General features: G+C 32.9%; 3 protein-coding genes across 3 annotated transcripts in view; 2 read left to right on the forward strand and 1 right to left on the reverse strand.

Moving 5' to 3' along the window:
- LOC142336269 (uncharacterized) overlaps positions 1–26063 on the reverse strand; it is a 556260-nt gene that overhangs the window by 157491 nt on the left and 372706 nt on the right. The gene's annotated exons all lie outside the window — the stretch shown is intronic.
- Positions 1–26063, forward strand: part of LOC142336270 (uncharacterized) — a 308561-nt gene that overhangs the window by 119696 nt on the left and 162802 nt on the right. The gene's annotated exons all lie outside the window — the stretch shown is intronic.
- The window catches only part of LOC142336264 (uncharacterized), a 50138-nt gene that overhangs the window by 8665 nt on the left and 15410 nt on the right, over positions 1–26063 (forward strand). The window contains exons 2-3 of the mRNA XM_075384957.1: positions 6490–6551; positions 22920–23282. Of these exons, the coding sequence (XP_075241072.1) occupies positions 6490–6551; positions 22920–23282 (425 nt within the window). The remainder of the gene's footprint in view (positions 1–6489; positions 6552–22919; positions 23283–26063) is intronic.

A 26063-nucleotide genomic window follows, 5' to 3' on the forward strand; every position in this document is an offset into this window, starting at 1 on the left:
AAAGACAAGAACAACAATTAGCAAAATTTCTTGAAAAAAGTTTTCCAATTCTAAACGCAGTTGGCTCATCCTAATCATAGTCTACTGAGTAGATGATGGTGCATAGATAAACTAACGTCGACAGTTTTATTGTCCATTTATTGATTACATTTTAGCTGATAAACAAATTTAACAGATTTAAAGTTAACAAATTTAAGCCAAAAACAAAGTCAATATTGAAGAATAGGTGATCGAGCTGAGAATAACCTAGAAAAGTTTTTTTGATTTTTTCATACCATAAACCAGTTCTTTTTGGCAGTTTTTCCAGTCAACCTTGCCTCTTGACCATGCTATGTCTAAAATACACAACTTTTTCTAAGACAAAATTAAGGAAGATCGATTATTTGGAACGGTTGCCATAAACATTTTCAATAAGTTCAGAATTATTACAGATATAAGAATATTTCAATTTGTGACAAATATCAGAAAGGTTGTTCCTAGCGACATTTTGTATATTATCAGGAAACACTCCAATTAATCTAAGCTTATTACATAGAACAGAACCTCTAAATTGAACTGAGTTTCTCTCATTTTTACTTTTTTAAAACGGAATATTAAGCAAATTCAATGTACTATTTCGTGTATTAACACCTTCAATTTGTTTTTGAAACATATTGCTACAATACTTAATACAATGATGTCCATTTAGAGATCTGAGAACAAATTTGAGCAATTCATATAAATGCAATTCGTAAACAAAGAGTATTGTATTGTGTATTGTTTATAAACAGGTCATTGCAACCGTCCCGCTTTTTTTGGAAGTGTAATATTTTCCAAATTTTCTTTTGTAATTCAAAAATGAGAAAGAGTGAAGAATAGCCGCAACATCGGTAGACAAGTCTGCCATATTGAAATCTTGAATTTACATTTGTATTGTAATAGTTTAATAATTTACTTCTGGGAACATAGTGTCTGAGTTTCGAAATAATTCCACACTGCTTGCTAAGCTTTTTTACAACATGAGAAATGTGAGTTTTAAAAATTAGTTTTGAGTCCAAACGTACACCAAGATATTTAAATGTATTGTCAACTTTTGTATATTGGTTATTTAACTCGAAGCGTGGGTTCAAATTATCCGTTTTAATGTTCAATTGAATGGTTTTTTCAAGGTTTAAAACAAGCATGTTTTCAGTTAACCAATCATTTATGTTTTTAAGATCTGATACTACGTCGTTAATAGAATAACCAATTGCTTCTATATTAGTATCATCTGCAAACAAAATTTCAACGTCTTTACAGACGTTCGGCAGGTCATTTATGTAAATTATGAGTAGTAGAGGCCATAATATTGAGCCCTGGGGAACACCACGTTTTACTCTTTTCCAAGAGGAGCTTATTCCATTCAATTCTACTCATTGCATTCTGTTCCCAAGATACGGTTTAAATCAAGACAGACGCGTTCCTCGTATCCCGTACAATTTCAATTTACTTATTAAGATGTCATGATTTTTTGTATCAAACGCCTTTTTGAGGTCTAGGAAAAGACTGATTATGTTTTTGTTCTGATTTCGGCGTATTGTTTCTGTTAGTTGAACCAATGCATCAATAGTGCTGTGTTTTATTCTAAAACCAAACTGGTTAATATGCAATAGGTTAAAACATTCGATGAATGAATATAGTCGGTTGTACATGACTTTCAAAAATTATACTCCATACATTTAAAATGCATATTGGCCTAAAATTATTTTCATCAGTTTTGGATCCTTCTTTATGAAGCGGGAAAACCTTAGCATTCGATAGTGCATCGGGAAAAACGCCTGTACTGAAAGAAAGATTAATTAGGCATTCTAAGTAAACTGCTGTTACCGAAACAGAAGTTTTGATTAAAACATTGCTGAGATTGTCGTCCCCTGACGATTACTTGTTGTCTAAGCCTTGCGTGATTTTCTGAATTTCAGACGAATTTGTTTTATATAAAAACATGGAATACGCATTGCTTTTTAATCTGGGTGTGGTATTCTTTTTTTAGGTGTTTTGTTAAGTTTGAACCAATATTGATAAAGAAGTCATTGAAAGAGTTTGCATTATCTACCTGGCTGGGTTCCTCGATATTTTTCTGACCACTGGCTAGAATAGGAAAAGTCTCGGAAGCATTTGTTCTCCCCTTGAGTTCATTAAGAAGTTTGAATATTTGTCTTGAATTGCCAATACATTTGTCAAACTTATTATGATAAAATTGTTTTTTGGTTGTTATGATTTCGTTTTTAAGGTTATCCCTCGCTTTCGTGAAAGCAGCAAGCGTTCACATTGGTTCTTTTTCCATTTTCGGTGAGCTTTGTTTTGTTTTTAAGTTTTTTCAGTTTGTTATAAAACCATTGTGGATACTTACTTTTCGTTTTACTGATTGTCATTGGTGCATAGAAATCTGTCACCTCTAAGAAAAGTCTTTTAAAAATATCAAAGGCTTCGTTTACATTGCTTTTACTGAAAATTGATTGTTCGTTATTTTTCAGATGTTATTTCAAGTCATTGACATATCTTTTCGCTCGTTCCGGACAACTTAAAAATTTTGTATCTCTATACAGTTTTTCATTATTTGTCGTTGTTTTGTAAATTTTAAACTTGAATTCAACTGGATAGTGGTCACTAAAATTTTGGTGTTGAACTTGCTCTTCTCTTTTAATGTTTTGAAATAGAAAATGATCTAAACAGCTTGATGATGTTTCTGTTACCCTTGTTGGATTATCGCACAAAAATTCAAAACCGTTAGCGGCGATGTTATTTAAATACCTATATACCATTAGGTTTTTATTATCAACATCAATATTGAAGTCACCACAAATTATTGTTTGGGTATTTGGGCTATTTTCTTTTTCTAAAAATTTATCAAGGGTTTCTTTGAAGGTCATTTTGTTGTATCGTGGAGGGTTATATAAAGCCATGAGTTTGAAGTTGAAATTTGCATATCTAGATTCAAGTACAACGCTTCATTAAAAGGATTAGGATTTTCTTTCACAATGTTTAAGGTATTGTTACATTGAATCATAATTCCACCTCCTCGTGAATTTCTATTTCTTATTGCCCAGTTATTAAAGCCAGGTATAACATAATTTGACGTTTCGTCATTTTCACTTAACCGTGTTCACTCGGGCATAGAATATCTGGTTTAGATTCAAGACTTAAAATTAAAGCCTCTAGGTCTGAGAAATGCTTTTTGAGAAATCCTACGTTTATTTGAAGAATATTTAAAATATGGCTAAAATCGAGGATTTTGGAAGCCAAAGGAATTTGTTGGATAGCATGGAGTCTGATAGTCTGGTTAAAATTGCATCCGTGGGTAGTAACTTTGTTTTTTGTAGTTTTGATTTTTGTTTTTAAAATTGTTAATGTTTTCAAAGTTCGAGTTTTGTTGCTCAGGCTTCTTGTTATGCAACATTTTACGTCTATTTTCACTTTCGTATGCCGTGTTTGTTCTGTTGGTCAGTTTTGTATCAAAGCACTTTATAACCGTTTCATAACTGTATTGTACCAATTCAGCTCCTTCATAGAGGCCATGTATTTTTTATGCTCTCATTATCTTTCCACTCAAAAAATATTGTCCCCTCTCTGATCCAAATGTGTTTATCCGTTCATCGTTTCTTAGCAAATTCATGAAATTTACGCGAACTTTTGTGGCATCTTCATATATTCTTACGTTCCCTAGAAGGGAATTTCCATGCAGGTTTTTCTTTTTCGTTAAGAGCTCAATTTTAGTCACTCTACGTGTAAACCTAGCAATTACTGGTTTAGGTGTTCCGTTATTAGATGGCAGCCTTTGAGCAATTGAAATGTCATTTTTTTCAACACGTACATTCATTTCTTGAGCAACTTTCTGTACAATTTCGGCAGTTTCTTGATAGGTTTCTCTCTGGCCAAGAGCTAAATTTTGTTCGAGACCTTGTATTTTAATGTTATCACGGCGGTTATAAGTTTCGAGCAGTTCTATTTTAGATAATGTTTTCAATTTAGCTTTTTCTTGCTCAATGTCTATTTTAAGTTCCAACTGCGACTTAAGTTTATCAATTTTTCATTGAAAATTTCACTTATGGTAGTTTTCAATTCGTTTTTTAGCTCAGCTTTAATTGACTCCATATCCGATTTTACAGTTTTCAATATTTCAGGAAGCATGTCGGCAACAGATTTCTGAAAGTTATTTTCAATTATTTCGGAAATTTACAAATTAGGAACATTTTCGTTAACTTTGTTATTTTCAGGTTTTGCATCATTTTCATCAGGACTTAATACAACACAAGCTCTTTTTCCGCCTTTCATTAAAGGTGTCTGACCAAGATATGATAGATTGGGGCATTCATTTTCATTTTTATTCCCATTATTATCCGATTTTGAGTTGTTTATATTCCTCTCTTCGTTGGTCTTCTGGGGGAGCTTGATCATTATTCAAATTAGAGGAACTCATATTTCGTCTTCGACTTAATGTGTAATTCAGAATACTTGCGGTGGCAACGAGCTGACTGAAAGCTCAAGAGCTACCAAGGTGTTCGATTTTCGACAAGTTGAAAAAACAAATGGTTATTTTCAAAAATTCAGAGTTAGAGTTGCAGTAAATCAGATTATTATGAATCCGAAAAAGCGAAAAATAAGCTTAAAAAATCAAGGGGTGCGTAGGTACGTAAAAAAAACAAGGGGGTTCGTAGGTATGTTGCTTTCCGCCACGTGTTCAAAACACCCGCGGTGGCACTGAGCTCACTGAAAGCTCAAATGCTACCAAGGTGTTCCAAACCAGCCACAGAAACGCAAACAAAAAGTGGAGGTATTTATACAGTCTATCTATCTGAGCATTTAAGCCACTTTGTAAAAGTAAAGAAGAGAGAGAACTGAAGCACCTAAGGGTAAAGATAAACTTAGAGATCCAAAATAGAGATAGCTCAGATCACATCATAAGAGTAACCCGTATTGTCAATATAAACTTCTTTCAATTGTTTTCTGGCTCAGTACTTTTCCCGCTGCACCGCTTATGATTGCTTTTTGCCAGATCGAGTTTTTCGTGATCGCTTCTTTTGGACTAAATAGAACAAATGGTCTTGATGCCGCAATATTGTTTTAATGATGTTCGTCTCAATTTGTGTTTCAGGATGCAGTTCAAGCAATATTTCTCAAAATTTGTTAAAATTCAGCGAATTATGACAACTAATTGTGACAAAGAGGTTTTTTGGCGACAAATTTGCATAATGCCTTAAGGAATGTCTTAAAAGGTTTATCAAAATACATGCAGTAGGCTGAATTTGTGTCTCAATTTTTTTCTCAAAAACGCAATTTTCTGTGTTCTTGAACCCTCGAAAGTTCTAGGAAAAGGACATATGGGTATGAGGTCGCTAATTATTTAAAATGATACAGACAAGAACTAATTGGAGAAACGTTTTTGTCAAATATTAGGATAAATCGTGAAACGCAGCCAAATTGTTCTCCTTCAAAATTTAATGAAGTTAATTTCTAAAGCAACGTTTGCACTGTGATATCATTTGAAAAGCCGTAACTTAACTTTATTTGTCGAAAGAACACGCAATGACTTGAATTGCTGCCAAGAAATGTTCAAAAAATTTCGACAAAGAATCAAATTAATTGAAGTTTCTCTTTTTAGTGAAATTCTAGACGCAAAGAACTTTTTTTGATACCACATGTGTTATTCAGGGATGCCCCCGAAAAGAAGTCAAAATGTGTCTATCAAAAATGGAGGAGCATAAAGTGGGACCAATAAAAACACCAAAACACGACAACAGAAGTGAAAATTGAATGAAAAGGGTTCAATTTTTTTTAAAGTAACTATTTTTCCAATTCAAGCGAAAAGTTCTCGGCAAATGTGCGCTTTGGACTTTGTGTTTTTTATTTAAAAAATAAGAGGATAGAATTCCTTTTTCTGTTTCTTTTTGTGATTTGTGCTTGTTTTTACCTGTATGTGATGTGTATTGGTTATGTGCGAATAAAAAGATCAATTTTTTGAAATCAAAATGAATTTTAAAACTGCCGTCTATATCATGATTTCCATCATTTTCTCGAATGGTTTTCAGGACAGAAAATGAAATGAACTGATATTATTTTTGCTATACACTGTCTTTGAATCATTGTACGAGAAATCGTACTTGTGAGACTGGAGACGAACCAATGAGAGTTGTCGGAAAAGTAAAATTGTGTATCCAGGAGATGTCTTGTAGGTGTATGTTGTCAAAATGTTTCAACAAAACAGTTTGCTTTTTTAGATAAAGTACTATTCTCTTCATTGTTTTGGAAAAGAATATTGAAGCAAGATTGATCAAGATGTAAGAAGCGCTTTTTTAACGGGGAAATGTTTTCGGAGTGGCAATTTAATAATTCATTGAAATTAAAAATAAGAATTTACAATGTTTCATTGTTATTGGTAATTGAGGAGAAGTGAAGCCATGTTATGAATCAATTTTTTTACACTGTTCTGCTTTCTTTCTAGAAGCATTAATAATATCTGGTTGTTTGTTTCAGTGAAATGGCTTCTCCGATTAGTGGGCCGTTATCTCGAGAGAACACGAATGCCTCGATATCGAGTAAGTTTTTAAACTAGAAGTGTTCCCAGGCTGTGGTACTAAGGCAGACCCTATGTGGGCTCCTTTTACAGCCTTAATGTATAGAGAGTTAGGGCTACTTATTTCTGCGCGCTTACCTAGTTCTCTCAGACTAACCGACTCAGTAAAACATTGAAGGAATACTTCAATTATAACGGCGTATAATATAGTCAACTTCGGAGTCAAGGTATTGCGAATACACATGGTGTATTCAACTATAACTACAAGCCTGACTGAAGTCAGCCGTACAAGCGCTATATAAAAAAGAATAGAGTCTTCTCAGTCTTTGATTGGCTGGAGGCGTACATTCAGTATTTCATCGGCTACTACGCGATCCAATCTAGCTCTGGCCAGAGCTGGCTTGGGTCAAGTACCTCAGCCTGGGTAGCATTCCTGCACCTGAAAATATAGCAACTTTAACGATAAAATGCAAGGTACCAAATCATATCGTTTGTAACGGAGTCAATGCGAAGAAGGCCTTAAGATTCAGTAAAATCGACTGAATGTAAAATCAATGAGAAAAATTACAGTTTATAAACATAAGGAGAAAAATAAAGATCGGTGAATTTTGTTGCGAACTCTGAAACCAAGATGAAAAGTACAAAAAAATGTTTGCAAGACTGACAGAATAAACAATGGGTCACTCAGAACCTTTCGAATAGTTTCATAGCAGCTTTTAAAAATAAATTTAGAGCCGTTCTGCCATAGCGAGTTGAAAAACATTTTTAGCGACTTTATTTAAACCTAATATACTTTTTGTCGCACCCCAGCTACTTTCTCCATTTATTAAAACTTTGTTTCTCTTTTGCCAACTTTCTCGTTTTCGCAACACTTTTAGGTAAAAACCATCAATTGTTTATATTATTCTGTACTGTTTTTATTTCCAATGAGATCACCATAAGCAATATTTGGTATCCCAGTCATCTATCTAAACTACTGTAAAAGTTTATGTTCCTTTCCCTTTTTAGTCATTTTCAAGAATTTTTCGCTTGATTGAGCACTTTATTAAATCTTTACAGCAGTTGCAGATAATTTTATTTGGAAACTGTCAATTGGAACTTTCATCGGAAAACTTTAAATTGGAACGTTGTTTCGGGCAAATAGAACTGTTGCTGGACATGTAAGAGACGAACAATGCGAAAAGGACAGAAATTCAAAAGTTTTCAGGAAAAACGGAATTTTGTTAAAGCTCCTGTTTTAAGAGCCTACTTCTTGCAATACGCTGTCAGATGGTTAATCTGAGGGATGAGGGGAACTTTGTGAGCAGGTTGAGATCAGATAGGTGGGATAATTGTTTGAATTTTGCTAAAATTTTCTGAAACTAATGTCATAAAAACCAACTAAGATTCTACTGCAGAAAAAGTATTATAAAATTATATGACCAGGTAAAAGCTATTTTGGATTATGTAAATAAGAGAAGAAGTCAAAAACTTTTTTTAAAAAAATGAAAAGATAGAAAACTACATAATTGGAACTTTTGTATACATTTTTGTTGTAAAATTACAAAAATGAACATATCGTAAGATGTTGTCCAATAGCTAATCAAGAGACTAGTAAAAACTTTTGTAAATAATTTGAAATTCTTTAAGTTTTTTATTAACTGAAAACAAGCTCCCTCTTGCAGGACTCGAGAAATATATTTCACTGACGGCTCAGATAAACGTTGCATGACATGTATTTGACCCAAGTATTCAAAAATGTGAAAAACAAATTGAGAAATCAAATAAAATTTTTGCAAGTTCGCAAAATTGAAGTTGTTATTGAAGTTATCGGAAAGACCTTTGCATTAATTTGCCTCACGATCAATTGACCTGATATGAGGCAATTTTAGTGGCCAACTCACCTCAATATCACAAAATTTTGTTAAAGTTGGAATAACAGCATATACCTCAAACAGTATATACTTCAAAGTATCGTTTTTATTCACCAGGTTCAGAGGAATTTGAGCATGAACCAGTCTCTGATGTAAATATTGGACGAAACCTTTGAATCCCCCAACACTGCCCTAAAAATTTTCAAAAACTTATTTTTCTAACTTAACTTTTCAAAGCTAAAGTAATCAAAAGATTCGCCAAATTTTTAAAATCATCGAAAAATTTGCGAAAAGATTTTGAGAAAAGAGAAAGCACCAACGCGATCCCCATTTTTTAAAATGTTACTACAAGTGCTCAATAATAGCCGACTGATTTGATGGCAAAAATGCTTGGCCGTTGGTGGTGGTGGTGGTGGTGGTGTGGTGGGATTGTTAGTCTGTGTGTCAGGGTTTTTTTTGCGCAAGCGCGATGGAGGTTGGGAAATTTTTGCTATCAGTTATACATTTTTGTTGATTGGGATGTATTTTTTGTATCAAAATATGTGAAAAACTTAAAGGACAACAATTGTAGTAGTATAGAAATTGAAACAAACAAAGCGAGTTCATGGCAGCAGGAATTTCCGTACTTTTCAAGACAAAAGGGCTACATTAAAACAATAGCGGTACATTCATAGAAGGTTATGACAGAAAAAAAATTACGGAGACTTCTGTTTGACTTACTCGTGTGCTCTCTTTTACAGAAAAAAAACTGTTTTTGGAGAGGACAGTCACAAGGGAATTAATTCACATTCAATCTAATTTGTAATAAAAATGAAGCTTTTTAATAAAAATGAATAATTCTTTATTACAGCAAAAGCTGCTCTACAATGAGTTTAATTGAAAGGAAACAGCAATGTTATGATCCTTCAAATAAGAACCACAAAATGTGTAAATAGAACAACATTCAGTTATTTTCCCCTGTTTATGTGTAGCCCTTACACGTAATTGTCGTCAGATCTGAACGTTTCAGTCTCATTGATCACAGATTCTAAACAAGAATGCTCGAGTGAATCTGGAAAAAAATTAAAAACGATATTTTTTCAGTAAAACTTGAAATTCAACAGGATTAGGTAACCAAAAATTAAAATCCACATGACTACCGTCATAGCCACAAAGACAAAAGCAACTATCTGGAACTTTATCATAAAAACTCAACATTATCTTGAAAACTCAACATCAATGTATCTTTCATGTTAAAACAAAATCCAATGGATGTCAAAATGATTTCATCTGGAGAAGTAAAAAAAAAGAAAAATGATGCCAATTTAGCTTATGAAAAATTGGACTAAACAATTGTTGACATCCAACGTTTCGCATACCTTTTTGCATATGACACCACACGAAAATGTGTCTTACATACATTCAAACTACAGTTATTTTTTTGTATCAACCGCCTCTGAGCCACTACTAGTTCTGGGAAATTGCCCTACTAATGAACTTTGTGATGTTTTAAAAACGCAAAAAACTCAATAACTTTCACGTTTTGAAGAAAGGCAATTTGTGAAAACGAGTTTCGAAGGTGTTGAGGATGGAGACAATTTCGCAACAAGTTCTGAGGAGTAACTGAAGTCTTTCAAAATTTCTAACAACAAGGAATATATTTCATTCCTTTCCATCGGAAAATAGGAACAAGGTCGGAATTTTTTGTTGTCTTTTTTAAAACAACGTTGGTTCTTTTCCTCCTTTTTGAGAATTTGTAGAAAATCTTCAAGAATTCTTAAAGAAAAACATTATTTGAATTTTATCATGAATTCACACACAAAAAAATAGAAGAACGGATTTTTTTTTCAAAAACAATTTGTTCGTTTTTTCTAGAAGTTATATGTCTTTGGATTCTTGAACTGTTTGAATCTTCCATTGACGCGATCTTATCATTTAGTAAAAGAATAATGATATGATCATACCAGGAGATGAAAAGGGTATAAGAAGGTAGAAGTTTTTATAAAATTTCAGCTTTTCTTCGACACTAATTTTGTTTTAGTCCAACTCATATTTTTGTTTTCTTCCTCGCCAATTTAAAATTAGTGTAACATTTATCAAATAGAAGACTTCTTTTGAAAAATAACCCGAAAAGTTCTGAAAACACTGGAGATTATCAAATAATCATTTGGAGCTTTCTGAAATATGTTATTTTACCAAATTATTATACTAAATTATTATACTAAATTACTAAACGGAATTACTATTATACTAAATTTGATACTATACGAAATACTTTTCTACGGTAAAATTTCTACCGTGAAAGAAAAATTTCTGCCTTCTCAATAAAAAACTTGTAATTTGTAATGCAGAAATCTCAATCTGAAACTCATGAGGTTTCCAGCTGATCGCCAATTATCTGGGTGTTGATTAAAAACTCTTCATTGACGCTTTTCCGCTTTTCTTTGACTTTTTCTTCTTGGTTCTTTTGTTTTGAATTTAGCAAAACTTTGTTTTTTAGATCCATTGAACTGAAAGAGAATTTCGAAAACGTTTTTCAAATTATAACATTTTAAATTTACACACAAAAAGCAAGAATATCTACAAAACCAATTATTCACAAAAGTTTCCCTAGTTTTTTGTTCCGACCCCAACTTTAGTGGGGAGGAGGAACTATATAATCAACTGGGTTTTTTTTGTTCAGTCAATTTTGGCCGATCGATATATTCATCGTAGAGAATTGTGATTGGTATCATTGAAAAGCCCGTCCAGCGTAGAATACGGAATTAAAAAGATTTTTTCGATGTTCGTCTTTTACAGTGAGTTATCGAGGTTTAAAGTTTTGTGAACATTCGACTGTTTTTGTTCACATTTTCAGTAATTTTTGCTAAAATTTGACACAATTTCGCTAATATAGTTGAAAATAAGTTAAAATTTTGAACAGCAGAGTGTTGTTGATACCGTTACAGATAGAAGAGCGCTGCTAATTTGTTTGATTGAAGTTTTTTTCTGGCTAAAAAATTTGGTAACATTTTCAAAACTCAAACTTTTTTCATCAAAAATGGTACAAAATATGCTTTTTTGGTCCACTTTGATAAAGTAGTGACTGAGTGACCTAGAAACCTTAAAACAGACTGTCAAATCTCAAAAAGAGCGCTAGTTGCAATTAGGTGCCGTATGAAAGTCTTCTGGAATTAAGACCTTGCCGTTTTTTGCAGGTTTAACTCGATAATTATACAAAATGCATCGTTCTTTTTTTTAATATTTGAAGAATTCCACGCAACAATTGTTCTAACTTGCAAACACTTGAAACACTTGGTCGGTTTGCTAGGCGCGCGAAAAAATCAGGGAGAGGTTCGACAACATCATGGATTCTTAGAATCAGAGGCTTTTTGGTTTTTACTTGATGCTAGCTTTTTTCAAAATATTTTGCTTTTGTTTTTCTTAATGTTAGATACTGACATTTTTTACTTACGGATCCAATAATGACAGCTTCAATTTAGGTAAATTTTAGGCCGAATGTATAGATACAGTTTGTTTTCAGGGAACCAAAGTATTTTATGGCTTTGAGAAAGAGTTTTAGTAAAATTTAACTGAATTCTTGTCTTTTGCCTTCAATTGTTATTCTTTTGGCAGTCTGATTTTTAGTTTAACCACTCACAGATATAAATTTCTTTGTCAAGAGGTGCAAGTTAACCTTTTCTAGTCATTCGATTGTTACCTAATGTCTCATATGTTATTGAATGTATTTGTTTTAAGGAAAATTGTGTGATTTTTTGAACTTGTCAATTTTTTATATTATTTTAGTCAATATTTTGTTTATTCTCAGTAAGTAGAGGTCAGTCTCTCCTCCATATAGAATACAAACTGATTTTATGGCCGATTGTTTCAACAGAAGGTTTTCTTGCTTTTGATACTACGAGTTTCCATACAAAGTTTTCTGATATTTGTGCATAATTTCCCATTTTTGCAGTTGTTTTTGTTTCTGATATGAATTGTAACATTATTTAACCATCTAACTGAGAAAATTTTACACCATTTGAAACTGAGCATATTTTTTTGTTTTCATAACACATGGTTTGAAGGGCAGCGACACCGTTCTCTTGCAGAAATTGGTAGAGCTTTTTTTTGCCCTTTATTTGTTGCTAATTTTTGTTGTCATATGCCAAGTATTGTGTAATTAAAGGTCTCAGTGGCCAACTATAGATAAACAAATGAACTTAACTGATATCAGTGAATAGCTAATGGTTGTTTTGACTTTCGAATTAATTTTCTAAAATAAGAGTAATAATATTCTGCAACTTATCCCTTTTTCTGGTTTGCGTTTTTTTCGTATTATGCAACGTTTTATCGTTTTCGTAATTTAGCCTCATTATTTAAAGCTCTTTTTAATGTTTTGCAGAATCAAACAATAATTTTTCTGTTGTTTAAAAGTTTCAAATGATGTCTTCAGGACTTAGACAATTTGTTTCAGAAGAGTTTTGTGAAGTTTAGGTACTTTTCAGTTTGTGTGGTTCTTTATGTTGACATTTTGCGATAGTCGTGTTGCAAAAAGACGTTATGACGGTCAAAGGAGACACGAATGAAGCTGTTATAATCTGGCGGTTAATGTCTTACAAATTTTATGGCTTCAAAACTGTGGATTCGTAAAGTTGTTTGTGAAACTTATTAGTTCAGCTTGTATTTAATGTTTTTTATAGTCTTAATATTTAGTCTCATTAACAAAAGTCGCAATTAGTTTTCCGAGTAGTTGACAGAGAAACTGTCCACTCTTTCAGTCGAAGGCTTTTGTTGGCTATGGATTTTGAAAATGCTTGTTTTAAATAAAAAAAGATGGAATTTTGAGATCTGCCAATTTTATTTCTGCTAATTTGTAGCTAAGCATCTCTATATACAATTCACATCATTTAACTCTTGAAATGCAAATTGCTCTTCACAACGGTTTGTTTTCCTCAAATGACCTTTTTTTGGGACAACCAGTTTTCATAAAACCAATTCTTGTGCTTTTTGCATATTTGCCCCTTTTATGCAGATTTTTGTTCTCTTTTCACAATATCACAAAAATGGGCGTCATTCGATATGCAAATTTTTTTTACCCTCAAAAATGCAAACGAATATTTGATTGTTTTGAGTGATTAGCCTAATTTTTAATTGATTGAGGGGACATCGTTTTCGCGCATAATTTTTTGTTCAAATTTTTAGTTTTTGCCTGTAAATGTCGTTTTTTTGTAGTCGTATGACATATCCCGGATACTGAAAGGCCTCAGTTGCTCTTTTTTGAGGTTTAAAACTCTCTCAAAGATTTCATTTGATGCGTAATGTTTCTAATCAATTCGAGTTTAATTCTTTTTTTAAAAGAAAACCAATGTTTTAATAAACTTTGCCCCCTTTTACTCATTTCTAGTCGACTTTTTGCCAAGTTTCATTGAGGAAAAGTCCCATATTTTGTTCAAAAAAGAACCGGTTAATCTTCTGAGTATAAATTTTATCTGATGCCTTTTTTATTTGGTCATTAGTGGTTTTCAAAAAAATGGACAAGGAGTTTTGGTCGTAATTAATATTTGTAACTATTTGATTTTTATTGCCGTCTTTTCTGGTAGTCATATTATGGTAGCCACAGGTCTCATAGGCCCTCTAGAGTAGATTGTTTTTTTTTGTTTTAGTAGTTTGTTGAAATATATGTTGATATGTTATTTTTCTCGCTTCCTCATTTGGTAGAAAATTAAGTGAAAATGTAGATGAGCGGGGTCGGAAAGGCCTCAGTTGTTGAAAGGCCTCAGTTGCTCTTTTTTGAGGTTTAAAACTCTCAATGATTTCATTTGATGCGTAATGTTTCTAATCAGTTCGAGTTTAATTCTTTTTTTTAAAAAACCAATGTTTTAATAAACTTTGCCCCCTTTTACTCATTTCTAGTCGGCTTTTTGCCAAGTTGCATTGAGGAAAAGTCCCATATTTTGTTCAAAAAAGAACCGGTTAATCTTCTGAGTATGAATTTTATCTGATGCCATTTTGATTTGGTCATTAGTGGTTTTCAAAAAATGGACAAGGAGTTTTGGTCGTAATTAATATTTGTAACTATTTGATTTTTATTGCCGTCTTTTCTGGTAGTCATATTATGGTAGCCACAGGTCTCATAGGCCCTCTAGAGTAGATTGTTTTTTTTTGTTTTAGTAGTTTGTTGAAATATATGTTGATATGTTATTTTTCTCGCTTCCTCATTTGGTAGAAAATTAAGTGAAAAATGTAGATGAGCGGGGTCGGAAAGGCCTCAGTTGTTGAAAGGCCTCAGTTGCTCTTTTTTGAGGTTTAAAACTCTCTCAATGATTTCATTTGATGCGTAATGTTTCTAATCAGTTCGATTTTAATTCTTTTTTAAAAAACCAATGTTTTAGTAAACTTTGCCCCTTTTACTCATTTCTAGTCGACTTTTTGCCAAGTTGCATTGAGGAAAAGTCCCATATTTTGTTCAAAAAAGAGCCGGTTAATCTTCTGAGTATGAATTTTATCTGATGCCATTTTGATTTGGTCATTAGTGGTTTTCAAAAAATGGACAAGGAGTTTTGGTCGTAATTATTATTTGTAACTATTTGATTTTTATTGCCGTATTTTCTGGTAGTCATATTATGGTAGCCACAGGTCTCATAGGCCCTCTAGAGTAGATTTTTTTTTGTTTTAGTAGTTTGTTGAAATATATGTTGATATGTTATTTTTTTTATCGCTTCCTCATTTGGTAGAAAATTAAGTGAAAAATGTAGATGAGCGGGGTCGGAACTTAATGTGCGAACGCACATTACCGAGCTGCCTTGTTTAGTTGTATATTCAATACAAACGATGAAAAAGTAATCGAAATTAAAGAAGTTTTCAGTCTTTGTCTGACAATTTTATTCGATATTACTTTATTTCGGGTGTATTAGTCCACTTATTTGATCATTTTCTAGTTTTTTATTAATCAGTGCAAAATTAATAAACAAACTTTTAAATCAGAGATCTTACCGGTAAAAATAACCAAAGAAATCAGAAAAAAATGGACATAAGTAAATACTAAATTCCAGCTTTTAAAAAACTGTTAATATATTATTGTTTTTCGAAAGAAAATACGTTCTTACTGAACAAATCTGAGGTATCAGTAGAAAAGTAATTTCTTTAAAATCTCAAGTACAACTCAACGGTGATTTTTTTAACCTTGAAGATTGCAAAGCAACGGGGTTTTGACAAAAAAACCTTCCTTTTCTTAAAACAACTTGTGCTTTCTCTCGCTTTTCTGTGGAACTTAGGTTTTTAACTTGAATTTACAGGAATCTATATAAAAAACAAAACTGGGAATTCGGATAATAATTTGATATGTTCTGCAAAAAGGTTTATATAAACTAATTTTGCTCATTATTTAATTCAACTATCCAGATTTTTGAATTCAAATTCACCCTAAATTTTGACAACTCCTCAATTAGAAAGAATAATTTTATGGTTTTTTGTACAAAACAGAAAATGAAAATGATAGCAGATGGTTGTGGAGTTGCAGAGGTTCTCCTCCGTCTGTCTCTTTTCTTCGATATTATCGACCTTTTATTAATTGAAAGACTTTGTTATAAGAAGTAAAGAAAAACTTGGAGAACAAAAAGATAACGAAATTCTAACTTTCAGCTTTTTGAAAAAAACGTTTAAGAGTCAATTATATAGGAAACACTTTCTTCGATGACACTCTGAGCTTTCAGTGAAAACCAGCTCCACGTAAAATATTAAGCAGAACTACCAAACGAATTTTTAAGTCTTCAGAGATAGCAGATTAGCGGTATTGAAGGTAAGCTTTTCATTACTTCTCTACAACAAACTTGGTTCTTTTTTTCAGATATTAAATTTAAACAGAACATTGTTTTTTTTTATAGAACTGTGCATCTCGTAGAGAACCTCGAAAATTTCATTCAAATTTCAAATGCATTAAATAAGTTTTTCCTCAAATTTCAAGTGTTAAATAAGTTTTTCCTTCCTCGCTTTCACAAACAGATTTTTGATCTGATCTCTTCATTGAAAGAGACCGGTTCGCTAACCTTTTTTTCACTTTAAACTGTTTGGTGTTATAATCAAGCAAAGTAATCCTTTTCAATATCAAGTCTGGAAACAAAAAAGACGGGCAAAAGAAAAAAATATTTGGTGTTTTTGTTTAAAAAATCCAGTCAGTCATTTGATACTTAATTTCCCTTACGTCATCATTCTATTAAATAAACTTTGGTATGCGTGAGGAGGGATGCTTTTCCATTAATCCCAAAATTTTAAGAACTAAAAAAGCTGAGTTGCAGAAAATTTAGGTTCTTGTTTTTTTTTAATTTTTTTCTTGGAAGGAAGATTCTGATTATTTGTCGTCGTGACTAAATGAATTCAGACAATTTTGAACTAAAGGACATCATTTTCGAAGTCCTTTTTGCAAGAAATAAAACAAAATGGCTTCTCTTTTTTTGTTTTTAAAAAATGAAAACCAGAAAAATTTTGGAATGCTTGCATTGGGTTGACTTTTGGTCAAATTGTTTGTTTATGATTATACAATCGATGTTATTTGTACAATACAGAAAATGAAACAGAAAAACATGGAGGTTGGGGTACTAAAACTTTTTTATACATCGTCTCTAGCCTTGTTTCAATATAACATTTGTGTCAAGTGTTTCCCTTCTTACCTCGGTTCTTCTTGGATCTTTTCTTGTTTTTGGGGCTTTTAATTCTGAAACAGTTACCATTTTTGGAACTAGAGAACTCTTAGAGGATCTGAAAAACATTATTGGAAATTTGAAATCAAAAGTTCACATCAGAACTCTATGTAAGTCTCTGCAAACGATTTGTTCAAAAAAGTTCATCATTTTTTATGTTTCGAGCTTCTTGAATTGTTTAAGTCTTCACTTGAATCAGACTATTCAATTACTACAAGAATAGCTTGAATTGTAGTTATGCAGTTCAGAAGATGAAGAAGATAGATAAAGTTCATGAGGTAAAGAAGTATGCATCGTTTGTCACGTTTCTTCTATATTATTTTCATGTCATGTTTAAGATTCGTCCATAGTCATATTTTTGGCTTCCCTATAGTCTACACATAATTAAAAAAAACTTTGATTAGATCATAGGCGCTTATTTTGGAACATAGACTCAGAAAAAAGGAAGAGAAATTTTTTAAGCTTCTCAAAATTGTTAATCTGTCAATAGTCTTTGCAAAACTTTTGTTTCATGGTAAAGGTATTGGAGTTTTATTGAAAAACAAACCCACATTCGCGCTTAAAAGCATAACATAAATCAAGTGAATATACCAAGAATAATATTTCAGAAACGTTTGTTTTAGCACCAAACATCGTTCTTATCAAATTGCGAAAAAGTTGAAGTGTTTTTTGTGAAATTTGAAACAGAAACAGCTGAGAAACATTTTCCAGAGGTTTCAAAAACCTGAGTGAATGAACTTAAATTACGAAATACTTAGTTGCACTTAAATTATGATAAACTTTATCAAAAATTGTCTTAAAATGTTTTGCAAATAAACACGAATCATATAAATTTGAATTCTTTCGCACTAGACACGATTTGGAATGCACTTCATCAGTTTTTATCAATAACTCTTTGAGAACTTGAATTTTTAACATTCTATGGTCAAATTGATTACTTCTGATTCAAAGTTAACTTGTTTATACTCTTCACTTTTTCAGGAAGAATGTTTTGGTCGAAAACATTCGTAAATGTGGTTGTATAATTTACATTATTTTTTAAATTAAAAAATTGATATTCTGACTAGGTGAATGATTTCATAAATACTGATGTGTTTTGCTAACGATACAGCAGATGGGGTTCGAGGAAGAAATTAAATTGTCGAGATGTTAAACTGTCTATTTGAAACCTGTGGTTTTTGAATAATCAAAAACCAAGTTAGTATACAAATCGAGCTAAGAACCCTAATGACGCATCCACACATGATAAAATTAGTTATAACAAAAAACATTTGTGACAGCTGAAGAGCTGGTAAACATTAAAAAAGGGATTTGCTTTCGCAAAACAGGTGGCGTCTCATTTATTCAGAAAATGCTAATTCTGAATAGCTTCAAAAACAACAAAATATACTGAAGTGTAAACCATAAAAGTGCAAGTGAGATTAACTTAGCGCAAGGTAACAGTAAAATGTGTGCGATTGAAATTAGACAGATCTCAGTTTCTTCAAATCTTAGGCGATGTGCCTATACTGAAATAGTCGGAATGTTTTGGTAGCTTATATACCTGTGAAGATAAATAAAAAAAGTTCTCGCAGGCATCTTAAGTAACAGTCAGAAGAGTTTCATGCTATAGTTTTTGGTTTCAACGCTCCGAGAATGAATGTATTTTTAATTGAATCAGCATTAAATCTAAGGAATGTTGTTCACAAAAATTGTTAAATTTGATGGAACCATAAGCTACGCTACGTACAAGAACGGTAAAAAGGAGGACGTTATACTCAAGAGAGCAGTTCAGAGCTCTTAGTTGTTTGTTTTTTGGACAGAAAGATGAAACTTTAATCAATAATGATTTGAAAATTTAATATTTTTAAATAGAGTTAAATTTCGTTCTCCGATAACAAAAATACGTTAAAATTTTTAAATTTATAGAGAAACAGAAAGGATATCAATAGAGACAGAAAGGAAGCCCAAAAACTGTCAGCAACAGGACGGAAAAAAGCAAAATAGACAGAAACCATGTCAGAACAAAATTTCAGAAGTAAACTTTTCTGTTTTCAAGACGTGTAGTTTCTGAGCATGTAATCTGCTTGAGCAAAAATAAAACTGAGTGCAAATTTTATCCTTTTCAATAAACATTGTCATTATTAATGATAATCAGGCCAGCCGCCAGAGAGGTATACGAATAGAACTATAATTAAATAATCACGACAGTTTTTTCCGAAAAAATTATTTTCGATTTCAAAAATTATCAGAATCATAAAAAGTGCCTCACACATTTAAAACCTAAAACTGATTAAATTATTTTTTACTCTCTAATAAAATTCGTAAAGAGGTTTGACACTGAAAAAGGGATAACACGAATCAGCAGTCAGAGGAGCACGGCAAGTCAACAAAAACTCGCGACAATTTGATTTCTCACTTATCTCAGAAATAGCCGTAAGCACTCTGAAGCTTAATGTTTTGTTATCTGTGTGGCGTCAGTGTGATTATCCGTTGTGCTACTTGATCTGCTCCCTGAATTTTGACTTCCAATAGAACTCAAAATCATATTGCGAATTGGAATTCAATAACAGCTGAATTAGTACGTGGCGTTGCCGCTTTCAACTCAAATTTGTTTTTCTTTTATGAATGACACAAATATGAGAAAAAAGTATTCATTAGTGGCTTGAAAGGTGATCAATTTTTAGAAAAGACAAAAAAGTTTCTGATTTTTTAATATCTCAGTGTGCTCTAAAAAGTACAAAAATGCCAAGTGGGTCAAATTTTATTGGTGTTCAGTCAATTGTGCACAAAGTACTTAATGTCACTGAAACTTAAAATTTATCATAAACTTTAAAGTTTGGTTGAAAATATCTTTTTAACCCTCAATAGACGGATCCCAAATGATTTTTCCTGTTTATCAAAACAAACAATGTTTTAAAACAAACAGAACGTTGGCTGAGAAGTTAGGTTAACTCAGGCCAGGAAAGGGTTAAAAATTGATTAAAATGTCGAAAAATGGAGAAAAATTAGTCGTACGTTTCATCCTCAAAAACGCAATTTTTTTAATATCCATACTATATGGAGACATTAAACAAACGATAAAATACTTCTTTTTTAAAATTGCCTTTGGAAAAAATGTTAGTTGTTGTAAATGATTGCATTTCGAATAACACTTTCATAAATTTGTTCAATGATCAGACTTAATTGCTTTAAATGGTAGAAAATGTTGAAAATTTAATTCCATATAAGTAGAATTCCACAATTTTCTCTTTGAGCTTAAAACTGATACATCATATGCTAGCCTGAGATGCCCTTAAAAAGGTTGTCGGATCAAAATTAGTGCGGTCAGCATAAAACCTCGACCATTTTTTGCAAAAAATGTTGGCAATTTTAACTCTCTGGGCGAATTTCAAAATTTTATCGATTGGTTTTTCCTTGTATTTGGTCTTCAAGTTCAGACAAAACTCTTTTGTTTGGCAACTATGGAACTCTTAAAGGATCTGGAACAGATTTTTTAAATCACCGTTTTTAATTTGATCAAGAATTCACTGAAAAAACTGGTGAAAGTCATTCTGAAAATTCTTGTTATTGCTTTTAATGATGTCTTTTGCTCATTTTTCATTTATGGAAAATTGGGATGTCTTTTGAAATTCCTGAATACTTCATTAAATCGGAGATAGATGCTCAAAGAGTTAAAGAAGTTTTCCTTCTTCTTTCTAAAAACGGTTTTTGACCAAATTTTTCGTTGAAGGAGACCTCTCTTGTTTATCTCTTTTTGGTTTTGAACATTGGCTTTGTGTGTATGTATAATTTTAGTGGACAAAAAGCTGTCTTTTCCGATTAATCTTTTCATATGGTTCCTAATTTCCTTTAAGTTTGCGCTCTCTCCAGTGGATTTTAATATGCATTTAGACCAATGCTTCATTTTGTTGAATTTCAAAATTATAAAAATATATTTTTTTTACAAACTGTGTTCTACTTACTTTCTTAAGTGAAGCTTAATGTTTTGTTATCTGTGCTGCCTCAGTGTGATTATCCGTTGTGGTACTTGTTCTGCTCCCTGAAATTCGACCTCCAATTGAAATCAAAGTAATTGATTGCACTTAAACTTAAATTTTTTCATAAACTTCTGAATCGGTTGATTATATCTTTTTAATTTTTTGACTTGTCAAAATTTTTTAACAATTAATCCTCAATAGAGAGATCTAAAATGATTGTTTCCCTGTTCATCAAGACAAACAATTATTTGAAACAAAATGAACGCTGGATGAAAATTTAGGCTAACACAGACGATGAAAGGGTTGACCGAATTGTTAATTGAATGAGACCTCTCTTGTTTATCTCGTTTTATACTTTGACTCGTGGTTTTAAACTTGTTTAACTCGTGGTTTTAAACTTTGACTTTGTGTGTGTGTGTGTTTTTTAGTAGACAAAAAGCAATCATTCCCGAGTAATCCTTTTTATATGGTTCCTAATTTCCATTAAATATACGCTCTTTCCAGTGAATTTTAATATGCATTTAGAGCAATGCTTAGTTTTGGTTAAATTCAAAATTATAAAAAATATTTTAAGAAATTATAAAAGTGCTAGGTTGAAGAACAATTTACGTTCTACTTACTTTCTTAAATTTTCTTTAAATTGTTTTTACTCGTGTGTCGATTTTTACTCAAATAGATGTCTTATGGTTTTACAATCAGTGAAATTGCACGTGGTTATAGAAATCGATATTTTTAGCATTGAATAAATAAAACTTTGAGACATGAAAATTGGCACCAATATACGTACCTATTCGATTCCTGTTCCTTTTTCAACTTTTCCATCGAAACTTTTTAGAGCTCCCTTTTTTCAGCTCTTTGGAAATTTTGAAAAAATTTATTTCAATTAGAATTATATTCTTGTGGCTGTAAAATAAAGTTTCAAAAAGTAAAAACTTGACTGAATAAAAAAGGTTGCCTCGCTTATATTTTAGCTGTTTTGACTTTCCTTGGAAAATTTTTTGTCCTTGTCTAAAGTTTTTTTACAATAAGGATCCCAGAGCTTAGTGTCAGTGCAAATCTGGGCTGAATCATAAGCTCTGGGACTGTTGTTTTTGCTCCGCATTTCTATGTTCGCATGTCAAACTAAGATTCTTACCATGTATGTTTTAATACTTATAACTGCTCAAACTGGTCTATGCCTGAGCATGGTTTTATTGAATTGTGCCCTTCAGCTGGACCTTAGTGCTGACCCCCCCCCCCCCCATCAACTGGTGAGGTTTAATTGCTGACTGACTGTCTTTCAACTGGTGAGATTTATTTAACGGCGACGGCTCAAATTTACAACTTAGGTTCAGTATCGGAATCGAATCCAATTAACTCATAAAATTGGCTCCCACGAGGAACGAAGATTTCTGTTCTCGTCACCTTGTCTTTTATGCGAACAAGAAGAGTTCGAGTGATCGAAAAATGTTCAGAGGGAGAATCAAGTACCTGATAAAAGCGAATGCACGACATTCTCTAAATTAGATATGATGGTTCTTACAATTTTCCTGCGAATAGTTTCTCAAACGTTTCGGTTGGATCGGGTTGTGTCTTTTCGATCTGGATGTCTCTGTTTTGGTCAGACGAAGTGCCATCGACAGAATTGTCGGCCATAGGTACTAGCCAGATACAAAGCTGTCGGCTCGCGCTTTGGGCAGTCAAGAATTTGGATAGTAAACTGCATATACAATGATTCTGCTTGTTATTGATATCGTCTAAACTACACTGACACTCTGGCATATAGAATCTACCGTGGGATTATTACGTTTTTTAGTGACTAATGAAACTTCTTAAGTTCCCAGGTCTTTTTTTGCGTGTCCCTAGATCTGCATCTGAGCTACGCGTTTAATTCGCGCTTTGGTTTGATTAGTTTTTCACATGCAATCGATAAAAATTTTTTCAGATAGAAGTCAACAGCGACAAGGTGCGAACCCAACTCCGCTCGACAAATTCCTTCGGAACCCCTTCTGGGCAGTTCAACTAAATCCCCCCAGGAGCAACGTTATCCTTCTTACACCGTTTGAAGTCAACTCCCTTTTCAATGAGCTGAGAAAAATGAGACACGCTACTCTGTTTATGTTCCAGCCCTATTTCCAAAAACCTCTGAAGAAGCTGGGCGCTTTGCATGAGATGACTGGCTTTTCGATTCCAATTGGAAAGAGGCTTGTGTTTAAGAATTTTGTACAATTTTCGGAGTTGAATGTGTTTGCTGGAAATCTCTACTTTGACAGCCTTGAAAAAGAGAAATGGATGTGCCGTTATTTAGGTAATTAGAATCGATTTGACGTCACTTTGATTTCCACCCACATGCACTGGTGTTAGGGAAGTTTACTTATCTTGAAGCTAAACATATTTGGTAGTACCTTAGTAACCATAAAACACTCCTCATTCTCATTTTTGATAAGACTTAATTTTTACGAAAAGATTTTGGCTCGGCTAATGAAAAAAATGTCTATCCTAGGGCCATCGGTGGTGTCATTAACATCAATATTTACCCCTAATGCGCCTCTACGCCTCAAAACTTAACGATTGGGAAAGCTACGTATAATGAATAGCTATTCACGGACTATTAATATTAATAACTACTAAAATGTGAATGGCGACAATTTTAGACCGAGCCAAATTCGAGGGCATGGTTTTATGTCGAGCCAAAATGGAGGACCGCAGTTTTATTTTCCGTTTCAGTCGAGGAAATTCAAATAAGTTGAGCCGCGAATTCTTTTCATGGCGTACATCAGTTTACTCCGCTTCTGCCTAATATTGTTCGGTTGCTATTACACAGAATTCACAATTACTATTTGTATTTATCAAAATTAGTATGCTGCCATATATGCTACAGCTTATGATTTGCAAGATTTAGTTGCAAAAGGTATACAACTTTATTTTTCTACTCATGGGAAAGGGAAATTGACCAATTAGGATGATATCCGCAACCCACGACCGCATTGATCATACCCAGATGGGTCGCGCCCTAGAACATGGCTTCAAGAAGGCTTTAAATTCTTTTAGTTTGCATTGTAATTCTTTTTCACTTCATGTCATTGTCTCTCGCATTTTTAAGTCACTCACATCATTTGCAAGTATTTTGCAAATCGTGGAATAATTGAATAAAAATAGCAGTGGCAATTTTTCTTCAAATCCAAGAACAGCGCAAACAATTTCCACTTTTATTCACAAAAGCAAATGAGCTCGCTTTTCTGCTTATTTCTCTAACTCGGACCGCCTCAGCCAATTGAACTTCATGGATAAACATATGAGTTTGAAGATCCCGATGTTAACCAATATGGCAATTTGTTTGAGCGTCTTTCGAGTTGGCTGGGAAAACTTCGTTATATTTTTGAACCTACTACTGCACGTATTTCCTGCCTGATTTCCATGCTATGACAATAATGATTTAATGGGAAAATAAAGACGATCTCAATTTTGTTTCAAGTTATCGCTGTTAGAACGTTTATTCAGAACGTTAGTCAGAATGTTTAATCTACTGCCGCTGGTTACCACAATAACTATCTAAAATCTAAAACCCTGCTCAGTTGAATGTACAGTTGGGTACCGATTTGCGTTTTTGGTTCAGCCTTTGTCAAAATTTAATTGGAGGGATACGGCTTCGAGTTGTTTCCGGAGTTTTTCCGGCTTTTGCTCCCTGATTTAGCTTTTGTAGGTTTTTAAGTGCTTAGAGTGCTGAAGCTGCCGGTAAGGCCAAAATTCAAGGTTAAAAGATCTTTTTTCGGCGTTTTTAAACTAAAAATCTTGCAGTTTTTCACATTTTTTGTCATTTTTTAAGTTTTATGTTTGATTAGTCTTGAATGGACGTTTATCAAAGGTATTAAAGGTCTGTTGTGAGACATAAATGCTTGCTATGGCCTTTTTATGAGCTATAAGTTTTGGTATTGAAAACATAATCAAGAAAAATGATACCATTTTTTGCAATTTTTCTCTGGAATTTTTTTCTTTTTTTAATTTTTCCAGCTTCAGTGGCCATAGAACTTCTTGCGGAGATTCAAAAATGGTAAAAATAAGTGTCTGCAGAGTTTCTAGTGGAAATGGAGTGGTTTTCATTATTTTACTGTCACGAATTTTTGGAAATTGACCAATTAGGATGAGATCGAGACCCACGGCCACATTGATCACACCCAGAGAGGTCGCGCCATAGAACATGGCTTCAGGCAAGCTTTAAATTTTTTTAGTTTGCATTGTAAATTTTTTTTTCCAGTTTATATCATTTTTTTCCCTCATTTTTTAAGTCATTCACGTCATTTGCAAGTAATTTGCAATTCGTAGAATAATTGAATAAACGTAACAGTGGGCATTTGTCTTGAAATCCAAGAACAGCGCAAACAATTTCCACTTTTTTCACAAACGCAATTTAGCTCGCTGTTCTGCTTATTTCTATAACTGGGACCGCCTCAGTCAGCCAATTGAACTTCATGAATAAACATATGAGCTGGAAGTTCCCGATGTTTATCAGTAAGGTAGTTTGTTTGGGCCTTTTTCGAGTTGGCTGGGAAAATTTCGTTATTTTTGAACCTACTGCACGTATTTCTTGATTTCCATGCTATGACAAAAATGGTTTAATGGGAAAGTAAAGACGAGGTCAATTCTGTCTCAATTTATCAATATTAGAGCGTTCATTCAGAACGTTAGTCACAATGTTTCATCAACTGCCGCTACTTACCACAAAAGTATCTAAAATCTAAAACTCTAATCATTTGAATGTACAGTTGGGTACCGATTTACGTTTTTGGTTCAGCCTTTGTCATTTTTTGGGGGGACACGACTTCGAGGGATACAAATTCGAGTCTTTCCTGAATTTTTCCGGCTATTTTTTCTAGGATCTGTTAATATTTTCATGATATTTGAAGTAAAACGGAAGTGATGATTTTGGCCAAGCCGAACCAGTAAGTGGTGCGAAAAAGCGAGTCGTTTTGAGGCGTGAAATTTTGTCGCTTTATTTTCAAAGAAGGGTGAGAAAGCGGCGTTTTAACAGGAATTTGCTTTCTTGCTAGTTGTTTTGTGTTCTAATGCCCCTCTTTGACATTAGTTTTTA

The sequence above is a fragment of the Convolutriloba macropyga genome, chromosome 3 (assembly GCF_964194025.1).
Source record: "Convolutriloba macropyga chromosome 3, txConMacr16.3, whole genome shotgun sequence".
Classification (NCBI taxonomy): domain Eukaryota; kingdom Metazoa; phylum Xenacoelomorpha; order Acoela; family Convolutidae; genus Convolutriloba; species Convolutriloba macropyga.